General features: G+C 42.7%; 1 protein-coding gene across 1 annotated transcript in view; it reads right to left on the reverse strand.

The window, feature by feature from the left end:
* Positions 1 to 12,803, reverse strand: part of LOC146816620 (cytochrome P450 2K1-like) — a 376,635-nt gene that overhangs the window by 22,440 nt on the left and 341,392 nt on the right. Inside the window, exon 8 of the mRNA XM_085610495.1 lies at positions 9,435 to 9,576. Within this exon, the coding sequence (XP_085466621.1) occupies positions 9,435 to 9,576 (142 nt within the window). The remainder of the gene's footprint in view (positions 1 to 9,434; positions 9,577 to 12,803) is intronic.

Consider the following 12,803-nt stretch of genomic DNA (forward strand, 5'->3'; position numbering starts at 1 on the left):
ATTCTAACCAGGGCCCTGGGTTTAGCTCACGGGCTTACAAAGAAGTCATGGGCAGTTTGGACGTTGCATTGCGGTACTCCTCTCCATTGCATCCTGAGGGAAATTCTCTTGTGGAAAGGAAAAACTGGGACATAAAGCAGTCTATAACAGCTATGGTATTAGGTTCGGGTGATGGGTGGGTTAAACATCTTTATGGGGTTCAACGCTCATTAAACAATTTGCCAAGAAGTTCTCTAGGAGGGGTCACTCCATATGAGGTCCTATTTGGTACAAGAATGTGGGTTCCTGATCACGAATGTAAAGGCACAGTGGTGGAAAATATACCATTTGATATCAAAGATCATTTGGCGGTTTTACAGGACTTAAATGAACTAAGATCGAAACAAAGCAAAGTATTCCTGAAACAAACCACCACTGGGGAAAAACCAGCCGTCCCAGCAAGGCCTGTCTGGACCCCAAAGCTCGGGGATCTAGTTAGAGAGAAGATTGCGGACAAGTAGGAATTTGGGCCTTCTTACAGACAACCGGTACCTGTCCTAGCAATCCACAGATCAAGAGCAGTACTTCTGCCGTCGGTTTCATTAAACCCTGAAACCGGTCCTAGGATGCTTGTTTCCAGTCCAGGGAGAATCTGGCTTGGCAGTTCGGGCTTGACTGTTCCCATGAGGAACAGGGTCAAGGCTGATTTGCATATGGCTGGGATCAAACTGGAACGGCATGGTGAGCAAAAAAACGATGGATTTAGGCCCAGATCTCTGTACTGGCGTGAATGTATGACATTGTTCTGCATTCTGTCCATCAACTGATGTTTTTGCATTTGTCACCCCGAGTGGGAAGGGTATGCCCAGACGTGGGTCCCATGCTCTCCAAGCCACTGAAATCAAGCTATCCTAGCTGAAAAGGGGTGAAACCCTGAAACCGGTCCTAGGATGCTTGTTTCCAGTCCAGGGAGAACCTGGCTTGTCAGTTCGGGCTGGACTGTTCCCATGAGGCACAGGGTCAAGGCTGATTTGCATATGGCTGGGTACAAACTGGAACGGCATGGTGAGCAAAAAAACGATGGATTTAGGCCCAGATCTTTGTACTAGGGTGAATGTATGACATCGTTCTGCATTCTGTCCATCAACTGTTGTTTTTGCATTTGTCACCTCGAATGGGAATGGTATGCCCAGACGTGGGTCCCTTGCTCTCCATGAGACTGGAATCAAGCTATCCTGGCTGAAGAGGGGTGAAACCCCGAAACTGGTCTAAGGATGCTTGTTTCCAGTCTAGGGAGAACCTGGCTTGGCAGTTCGGGCTGGACTGTTCCCATGAGGCACAGGGTCAATGCTGATTTGCATATGGCTGGTTTCAAACTGGAACGGCATGGTGAGCAAAAGAACGATGGATTTAGGCCCAGATCTCTGCACTGGGGTGAATGTATGACAATGTTCTGCATTCTGTCCATCAACTGTTGTTTTTGCATTTGTCACCCAGAGTGGGAAGGATATGCCCAAACGTGGGTCCCGTGCTCTCCATGCCACTGGAATCAAGCTATCCTGGCTGAAGAGGGGCAAAACCCCGAAACCGGTCCTAGGATGCTTGTTTCCAATCCAGGGAGAACCTGGTTTGGCAGTTCGGGCTGGTCTGTTCCCATGAGGCACAGGGTCAAGGCTGATTTGCATATGGCTTGGTTCAAACTGGAACAGCATGGTGAGCAAAACAACGATGGATTTAAGCCCAGATCTCTGTACTGGGGTGAATGTATGACATTGTTCTGCATTCTGTTCATCAACTGTTGTTTTTGCGTTGGATCAATATATAACATTTGTATTGCTTTAATACATTTTCCCCTAATACCACTTCTTAACATTACAGCCCAGAGATATTTCCAGGAGACCCTATCGAAAGCTTTTTCAGCATCTAATAATATAAGTGCCATAGGTTCTACTGCAACTTCTTATTTGTCAAACAGTGATATCACCCTTTGCACGTGATCTGTTGTGGATCTCCCTGGGATGAACCCATTTTGGCGGTCGGATACCATTTTATGTATAACTGTTGCTAATCGACTTGGTAATAACTTTGAATATATCTTTGAGTCCCCATTTATCAGGGTAATAGGGCGATAGGACCCGAGTTCTATAGGGTCTTTATTTTCTTTTTAAAATACTACAATTTTAGCTAGAGCCCAAGATCCGGAAGGGCATCCCTCCTGGAAGATCTGTACGAACAGCTCCTGCATTTTATTTTCTATCTGCGGAGAGAATTCAACATAAAATTCCAATTGTATCCCATCCATTCCGGCCGCTTTCCAGATCGCTAAACTGCTCATTGAAAGGAGGATTTCCTCCCACTGTGGTATGCCATCCAAGCTATCTTGATCCTCTCCTTCCAGTCTTAATGGTTCATTTTGATCTAGGTATTCCTCAATTTTTCCCTGCTGTATATCTGTGTCATCATATAACTTTTGATAAAACCACTGAAACGCAGATCTTACTACATTCAGTTTGTCCCTTGCCCATTTTCAGGGTCTTTGATTTCCCTTATTATATTGGCTGTGCTTTGCTCTCTGGTACGTACCGCCAATTGATGTCCAACCTGTTCTCTCAATTTGTATATGCTTTCCCTCTGCGTTGTTGCCTTAGCTATGGCTTTTTCCGTTAAACTGTCAATAAGATTTTTAGCAGTTGCTACATGCGCTAGTTCATTTTCAGTTTCCCGTCCCTCTTGTATAGCTTTTACCAATACTTCCTCAGCAATACCAACATTTCTCTGTAGTACCATCATTTTTTGTTTGGCCTCCTTGTTATAATTTAGTTAAAATCAGAGCGTCTCTTCTCTAATTCCTGCCTTCAGGCCGTCCCAAACTATCTCAATAGTAGTGCTGCCTACGTTATCCTTTAGAAACTCGGGTAGCCACTTCTTCATATGGAGAATATGTTCCTCTTTCCTCTTTCGCTAACAATGCCCTTTCAAACGTCCACGTTTTAACATTGGTATTCCATGCTCCAAATTCGACATTTAAAACACGGGGATTGTGGTCAGACAACACCGTAGGCAGTTTCTCTCTTGTGCAGTTAGAGCTCATTGTGTTTGAGACCAGTATATAGTCCAGTCTTGCATGTTTAGAGTGCGGGTAGGAGAAATAGGTAAATCCTGGATCCCTTGGGTGCCCTTTTTGGCAACAGTCGGTTAGACCATGAGTTTGAAAAATATTTGTAAGAGCCTGAAAGACTCTTGGTTTCCTGCCCTGATATTTAAATCTTGAGTCCACTGACCAGCCACAGGGCAGATTTTGATTAAAATCAACACAAACTATTAGAGGGAGAGGCCAGTGAGCAAGGTCATTAGAAATATAGTTTAACACATCTGGGTCATCGCTGACACTACCATATAATGAACATAGTGTCATTTTTTGATTGTTGTTATGCTGGCTTTCTGTAATTACCCACCGCCCAAGGTTATCCGATATGGACCGAATAAATTGCAGTCCTCCCCTTTCGCTAAAATAGCCACTCCCCTGGTCCTAGTACCTTGAGTTGTAGCGGTTATCAACCTATACCCGAGAAATTTAAGTAAGTGCCGTTGCGACGCCTCTATGTGCGTCTCCTGTAGACATATAATATTAGCCCCTATTGTTTGCAATCCAATAGAGACTCTTTGCCTTTTCTTAATATAATTGAGCTCACGTATAGTGATAGTGAGAATTTTCAGTCTAGCCATATGGGTTCTCAGTTATGTCCTGCTGTGGATATATCCCCTCTCGGGTCCACTTCCAGTTGTACACTTTTAGCCATTGCTTGTCCTTCCTCACTCTATGATGGTCTCCCCTAATTGCACCTTTTATCACCTCTACCTGTCTGAGATTCCCCACTCACCTCCCACAGCCGTCCACCCACCCCCCTCCCTACACCATTATTAAGGCAGTCAGGCTCAATCCTGAGCCTGTGTGAAAGCATCTGATCCATCCTCACCCACACTCCATCTCCCTCTTGTCCCCTCGTGTCTTAAAACATGTTACTGCTCAGAATACAACAAATTTCATTACATTAAATAGATCCTGATACAGACAACATCAGGCCTAACCCCCCTGTTGCCACCCTACCGGAGGCTACACTGAAGCCTTCTATTTAGCCTTGACAGTGACAGGTTTCTGTGCTATGATTTCCTCCAATGCTTTCTGAGCTAATATCTCTGAGGTAAAATAATAGCTTTGCCCTTGCGAGATAACTTTTAGTTTAGCAGGGTTCTGTAAAAAGACTGTTACTCCTGTTTTTTGAAATGGTGTAATCAGTTGCCTGAGTCTCCATCTTCTTTCCACCGTGGCATGCGCAAAGTCAGGTCTAGTAAAAAATTAGAAATTCTCCCAATTCCTTCGCTCGTTGGGTCGTCCCAGATCATACACGGCCTGTTGGTCATTCGGTGGACGACGCAGCATTGTTAAAGGGACTCTGTGGTCCCGATGGATTTCTTTTTCCCAGTCCCATTCTGCTAGTTCTGGCAGAGAGTTTCTTAGTAAGTTGATTGTGAACTTCCTGATATCATTCCCTTCACTCTTCTCCGGAATTCCTAGCAGCCTTAGATTATTGCGCCGTTGGCGGTTTTCCGCCTCTTCTAGCTTCCACATTACATCTTTCACGAAGCTCTTTAGAGAGGCTGATTGCGCTTTTAATATGTCCACCGTGGTTTCCAGGGCTTCTGTCCGATTTTCCATCATGCTTAATCCCTCTGCAATCTCTGTGCAGGTTTTCGCAATCTTACGTATTGAGCCTTGTAGCTTTTTTGAGGCCAGTCGGGCTTGACGATTTTCTGCTTTGACCTCTTCTTGAAATGATTTAACAGACTGTAAAATCAAGGACAAGGATGGTTCGACAGGCTGTTCAAGGGTTTTTGGTCCTTCCAGATTTCCTGTCTGTTTCCTAGATATCCTATCTGACTCATGGGCTCCACTGGAGGGCAGCGGCTGTGTATGTGAATAGTCCCATCTGAGTTCCTCCACTTCCTCTCCACCATCCTGCTTCTTACTGCTCCTTTTTCCCTCCGATAACCTCTTAGTTCTCCTAGACATCCTTTTAGTCCCTCTCTGGGTGTAGCCGCTTGTGGATGTATCTCCACCATCGCCCTCATTGCTACTACTACTCGATACTACATTGACTGAGTCACCGGACTTCTCGTTCAGGGAGTAGAAGTTTTCCATGGGATCTGGGGACTGATATCCCATCTCATGTCTTTTTCCTGTATCTCCTCTTCTGCAGTGAGAGATTGTATTTTTTCCTGTGTTTTTTCCTGGATCAACTCACCATTTCTCCTCTCTTTTATCGTGATTACTGATTCATTCCAGTATTCTGTAGTGGGGGTACACTGATCTGGGCTACTTTCCTGGGCTGGTCATTTTCTTGGGGAGTACTGGCCAATGACCCAGGCACTCCTAACACAATATTTGAGCCCCACAGCTCCTTGATTGATTTTAACGGCATGTCCCTCATGGCAGATTGTGAGCCAACCCATTCTGGTAAATCCGCGCTGGCATAAATATTCTCTGACGTATGTGGCAGTTCTATCTCCTTCGTGCCCTCACTTAAGTCTTTAGTTTGAGTATCTTACTGGGAGCCACCCATTGGTATCCCTGATGCTCCTGGTTCGGTTCTTTTACTGTTTACTGCCCATAATGCAGTAGCCTGTGAGTCCGCTAACTCTGCTGATTCAGGTAATTCTACGCCGGTAAGGGTGCTAGTTACATCAGCCATTGTTTCTTTCCTTTTCATACTTTCATGTGAGCCCTTGGAAACAAACTCGTAATAGCCACCTGCTTTTTCCCATGCACTCCCGTAGTTAAGCCCTTCTGGACCGGGCTTTTGCTAGCATCTTTTCCCCCCTTACTGGTACGTAGTTCATCTTTTTTCGTGTCGGGTCTAGGGTCAGGTTACCGTCTTGTTGTCACCGGCAGCGGCTGCACTGACGAGCGCGTTTTGCTTCGAGCTCCTCGTGCTGCCATGGATTCCTTGGAATGCACTCTGGGATCTCCGGCGTCCATGTTGCTGGGAGACTCCGGTCGGTGTCTGTCAGTGATTCCCCAGCCGTAAACCACCGTTAGGAGCAGCCGGGGAAGAGACTCCCAGCATCCACAGCAACCCTCTGTACAATCTTTTCTCCTTCTGCTGGCGTGATTCTCCGGTCTCCGGTCTCCTTCAAGCCCTTTAGTGCCCCTGATCCAGCAGTCAAATTCTGCTCGCATTGCCGGCTTAGCACGGAGAAAAACTACATCGAGGGTCAGCGAGATGCGGAGGTGAGTGACAATGGACCTCACTCAGACGCCATTTTGCCTAATTCCCTGAAAGTTTTAATATGAACTTATTTAAAATATGCTTTTACAAATGTTTTTAGTGAACATGTGATGCTCAATTTTATGTGTTTAGCATATTTAGCATTTAGCAATATTGATCATTCGTCAGTGGAGTGGGGGTTATGTTTTGATTTAGATGCCCGTACATAGGTTTCCCTAAATCATGTCCTTATATAGGCACAATTCACATTGACCCTATTTGGACATAGAATCCCAGTCCTTATTCAGGCATTAGCCATGCTATCCAAATACAGGCATGGTCACCTACATCCGTCCATCTCACGTAACAATGAGTTCTTAGAAACCAGTCCCTTAAGCCATCTGGACTTTCCCTAGCTAAGATTATTGATTTCTCCAAGAACTCATCTCTTATGCATGAACTACTATTCCTTAGGGGTTTATCCATGACGTCTTCCTCTGCCCGACTTTATGTCAATGCTAGCATTCCTAAGCACCTTCCAGGTATAAATATACCTTCCCTTACTATGGCTAACCAAGGCACGGCTCGGCACGACTTGACTGCACGGTTTGCCATGGCAAGTTTGGAAGAGACCATATCCCGGCCTGACGCACTGACCAGAAGCTATCATCCCTGCTTGCAGAGAATCCAGCTTCCAATGTTCTGACTCCCTTTGCAGGGTGTTAGAGTTTGAGACCCGGAAAGACATTCCCACCTCTCTCATTCTAAGGTATGGAGCTGACTAGAACCTAGAAGGACTCTTGGCATATAAACTTAGTATATACCATACTATAGAAAACAGCACCTACTTTTACCTCACACTACACTTAGGTTAGGTACACTGGGGTAGAACTATTTAGAAGCATCAGATGAGTATTCACTTTTTAGCCTGTGTTAATTATGTGTGTGTATATGAATATATGTCATAGCTAAAAGACAACGCTATTGTAGTATTGTTTCTTCTTACGGCTTACGCTGTGCGTATTATATTTTGCATACTATCTAATGATTGTAATAGCTCACATCTCTTACACGACAAACAAGACTGTTCAATAAATCCTTTTTATTGGAACGCCCCTCTATCTATTTCTGTGTAACTCTGGAGAAACTAAGCATGCACGATTGACTGGGTGAAACTGTTATCTATTGTTTCCACGATTCTGAGACGCGTTCCCATTCTAAGGGAAACAAAGTTGTAATGTTTATGCAGTTGTCAGAAACATATCCCTTCTTGTTTATTCAAGAAGTTTCTAGTGACCTCTGATTTAGCTGGCACATACAAGTAATTAAGTTTAATGTACTCGACAGGAGCATACTGACCTTAGTCCTATGCAAAAACTATAGTATATATTATTCCAATGCGCAGAGCCTATATGGGAAATAGGAACTACACTAGAGTTGGGGATTGGCTCACATCTTGCCAGCTCTTGTGGGTTTGCTGTAGTTTTTCTCAGGATTAAGGTGATAATGGCATGGACTAAAAGACTACTAAAAGTATTATTATCATGAAATTATCAAGATTATAATGTCAATTCCAAATCAAGAATCTCATCGGGTTTAAGGCACCACTGAGCCCATTTCATTCAGCAGTGAATCAGGTATCTTTCTGTCTCCTTTCATATGCACACTTAGTTGCAAAGTGCTCTCTTCGGGGCTTGTAAGAGGACACAGTAGAATGCATTAATTGTTGGTCCTAAACTGATTCCTCATTGCCCCCATGCATCTGTTCCTCCAGTTCCTCCAGTGACAAGTTATCAAAACTCAGTCTAACATGGAATATCCTGTTCATATGACGAAGGAAGAGGCCTTTTTTGCAAGAGCAAAACAGTGACACCACCACCATGGACATATCACAGGCATTCTTCCTCTCCCTGTAAAAAGGGACAGCTCCGAGTAAAAAGGAACGTGCTGGTTTCTGCTCATAACTTGTTATCAAATTCTAAATAATTTGCAGGAACTTACCTCTAACTTAACCTCTCTTTTGTATAAGAAACCTTTGCCGCTTTTGTGTCACAATGGTTCCTGGTTGGCGCATCCAAATTTCTTAATTTATTCCAGCCAGGATGAAATATAAATTCATATCTCCCATACATATTGTATGCGGATGAGATAATTTCAAACTTATTTCAGATTTGGGAGTGTTGGTCCGAGACCCGTGTGTGCTATGCTGTGTAGAGGGGGCCCATGGAGCTTGGGGCTGGGGGGGCTAATGTTACGCCACTGACCAACGGGCCTTTCCAAAAATCAAATATCCACCACTAGTCCATAGATCTCTACTTCAACCTACTTTTAATCCCAAATCCTCAAGACAGACTCCTTTAGTTACATGTTAGATGTTCAAAAAGCTAGTGTAAGTTCATTTCTAAGACCTGTGCTGTGCTATGCTGTGCTGATGGGGGCCCATGGAGCTCGGACTGCGGGGGCTAATGTTATGCCACTGAGCTACAGACCTTTCCAAAAATTCCCAAAAATGTCATATCCACCACTAGTCCAGAGATCTCTACTTCAACCTACTTTTAATTCCAATTCCTCAAGACTCCTTTAGTTACAGGTTAGATGTTTATAAATCTAGTGTAAGTTCATTTGAAAGCAGTTGTGAATATACATTAAATGTACTATTTCCTATGTGTTTAAATATATATTCATTAATGTAAGGGACACATCATCTGGGTTTTGCTTAGTTGCAGCATTACACATCTTTATTCTCCCATCTGCCACTTGTACTCTTTACCTTTCCATTCATATGATACATGTACATTAGACACGCTTAAATCATGTGTTCCAGGCATTGTGAGCCACATTTTCCGTATGCATGGAACAAAGAAAAACTCAAGAGTAAGACACATGTAAAGCCTGAAAAATAGTTGAGATTCACCCATAAGTGCTATGCAACTTTAGACCCAAGTAGGTTCTCTTTGTCCACTTCGTGTTTTGTATCCAGGAGTCAACAACAAACTCACTAAGGATGGCAAAATAATGTGAACATACAAATATTACCTTGAGTCTAATTCATTTTGTTTCAACTTACTGTCTCTTATGTCTAGAATCATGTGTGCTTTATTGCAGGTTTCGTGACACCCACTATAATTTTAAACAACAAATTCAAATCTTGACTTAAAGGATATGAAATGGTAAACAGAGAGAAGTTACCTGCTCCAAAATTCATTAATGCGTCATTCTTCAGAAACTTTCCTTCAGGGTCAAGAAAATGCTGAGGATTAAACTCGTCAGGCTTCGCAAACTGAGACTTGTCATAAAGCACAGATTCGAGCAGTGGGATAACAAACGTTCCCTGGAGATATTTTGAAAATAATACAAAACACAATCAACTAGGATTCACTTTGACATAGCCAATTCATGGATTCTCCAATTGTACAACTTTCAAATGAGCTATGCCTAATGGAACCATGTATGAAGCACACCACATTAGATTTCACAAAAGAATGTGAAAACAAGTTCCTAAAGGGTTATATAAAAAAAGGAAATGGAAGATCAAACATGGTATTATTATACTTGGCCTCATATGGTGACCGTAATATGAAGCAGTGCAAATCGTTGGTGCAAATTCAAGTACAGGCTGCACTTCTTCAGCAGATGGACCTTGGTCTCAAATTGAGGCTTAACATCAACTCATCAACAGTACATTAATGACAGTGATGCACATTAGTCTCCACGGTAATGACAGAGAGGAGTAGATTTCCAAACCATGATGGTTTATTAGCAGATTAGCAAAATTACAAATTCATATTAGTCATATATCAATGATCATAATGCAAATCATCAGCAAGAGTAATTCAAAATGATTCAAAACAGTGAATACATAGCTATTATGTAAAGTTGTCATAAGCAAATTGAATTTATTTTAACTAGACCCAAGAGGGTTTCAGAGCGCTTCACATTATTGGGTATGTGGGATACAGTAGTATGAACAAAAAAAATCTAATATATGGGAGTAGCATTCTAAAGCTGGAGTCAATCGTTGCACATCAGAGTAGTGGTCAATCAGAACATTGGAATAATAGGCAGATAGATAAACAATAAAACACAATGTGTCTGTGAATAAGTTTCATTTCCCCTAAAGGAACATACACTAAAGCTAAGCTAAGAAGTCAAATGAACAGTGGAAATTGACTACAGTGTTTAACCAAATAAAGGTTGAATTAGGCCAAAAAAGAATTGATTTGCTCAGAGATCTAAGGGCCTAATTTAAATGTTGGCGGGTGCCTCATTTCTCTATCTCAGAGACTGATTAAATTACTCTTTCGCCCTGCTGGAGGTGCCCCCAGCTAAATTTAGAAATGACCACCAAGATTATGTAATTTCTAAAACTCCTTATCACTGCGGTTCCTGTCAATGCTGTTTACAATTTGGTGCAGGGCTCTGGTAAATTGACTGAGCCCTGAACCAAACTGTTTTCTTTTTTATTTAAAAGTAAGAAACAGGATTTTCTTTGTGAAAATAAAAAGTAAAATGCTCCCCTCACCATGAGATGTGCATTTAGCAGATTTCACTTGCCCTTACCACCAGGGTTTTCCTGGTGGTGATGAGCAGTGAAAACTGACCTCTAATTCTGCCTACATAAATTAGGTGAGCAAAATTAGGGTTCTGCCCCCAATGGCTCTCATTCCGCAGGGCCATCATACAGGTCTAATCACTGCCGAGACATAGTATCATATACTGTGATTAAACCTATTGTCCGGCTCCATCTAAATTGGACAGACGGACATATATCTCAGCAGTATGTATACTCTATTGCAATGAAGTATACATACCACCAAGATGCAAAGTAGGCCCTACGTCTTTGAGCAGAAGCAAAGTATGAATTGTCGTCTCAAAAGGGTTGCTTTTTGTTGTAACTAGCTCAGCACTTTCCGATTAAAATTTACAATTCTCTTCAATCTACAACACTTCCCACAGTTATCAAGAAGATGTGACCAATCTCAAGCTAACATTACGTGATAAGCACTTTTCTGCCTTCTTGCCTGACATCACCCAATGGATGTTTTCAGCTGCAGAGCCTTCAGTAGATATCTCAAAATGGAGGATATATCACAGTCAGACTATCCTCAGCACAGGTGTAGAAGTTCATTATTCAGTGTTTAGTGAAACTCACACAGATAAACATATCTCACAGAACCAAAACATATGCAAAAATGTGAAATTAATTAATTTGAGCTACTGTAGCTTGACTCCTGAAACAAGAGAAAGAGCACAGCAGGCAAAAACCTAATTTTCATGTTAGCAGGATTCAATTAAACTGAATCCTCCGTTCATTAACTAATTGCATTGTTTAACATAGCGTGACAATCACACTTTATACATGAATCTTTGATGTGCCTATAAGTGTTTAACTAAAATAAAATAAAAACATGGTGACAGCTAACAATTTTAATACCCACATATAAAATTTTATATTTCTAGGTCCTATGCACCGTTGAATGTTTTTTCATATTTCTTAACAGAGCACCAGGTGCTTAAATCGTATTCACCGCTTAACTCCACATTTCAATCATAGCCTTTCAGAATACACATTATTATTTCCTGATTAGCAGTCTGTTCACACTATAGTACTTTGCTACTAATTGTGACATAGCAATTTCAAATGTACTTCCATATGTTACATAAATGTTTTACTCGGGGATTTAAAGGGATTTTATGAGGGAATAAAGGGGAGAGAATTAAAGCCCTGATCCACAAAGCAATTTTTGATGCTGGAAGAAATTTGTTATTCCCAATAGTGACAGCGGGTGCCGTTCGTGCATTGTGGAACTCTGCTCATTCAACTTTGTGTCTGCCCTGGGTGTGAGGGACTGCGAGGCTCTGCGGCTGTGAAACCAGCTACAGCTGCGGCCTCTTCCCGGACACTCCCCCTGCCTGCCTTCAAAGAGACGACTCACGGCCCCCGCTTCGCTTGCGCCGTTCGTGCATTGTGGAACTCTGCTCATTCAACTTTGTGTCTGCCCTGGGTGTGAGGGACTGCGAGGCTCTGCGGCTGTGAAACCAGCTACAGCTGCGGCCTCTTCCCGGACACTCCCCCTGCCTGCCTTCAAAGAGACGACTCACGGCCCCCGCTTCGCGGGAGCCTGTTGTAATCTAGGAAGTTTATAATGCATCTACTCTCTGTTGCTGTCCTTGCCTTGCTGCTCAGTCTGTGTGATGTCATCGGAATGTTGAGTGTGTTTGAGTGGAAGCAAAGATCAGTTGGAGATGGGCTGAGCAGCAGGGAGGCTGCTCCTGGTGGGGCATTGCTGGATATTAATCAAGGCCTAATTTGAACTTGTTGTGGATCCTGCTTGAAGAATAAAGCTAAGATCTTGGACCACATCTTATGGACTACCTGGCTTTCTTTAATTGTAACACTGGCGACGAGTTAGAAGAACCTGCGTGCTGATTGGATTTTTAAAAGTGAAGGAATAAATTTTTACGAACCTGCGTGCAACTTTAATGAAGCTTGGACTGTTTAAATTGGAGAAACTGAAGAAACTACAACCTGTGGACAAACCTGGCACCCTAAAATAC

Source organism: Triturus cristatus, chromosome 6, assembly GCF_964204655.1.
Source record: "Triturus cristatus chromosome 6, aTriCri1.1, whole genome shotgun sequence".
NCBI classification, from domain to species: domain Eukaryota; kingdom Metazoa; phylum Chordata; class Amphibia; order Caudata; family Salamandridae; genus Triturus; species Triturus cristatus.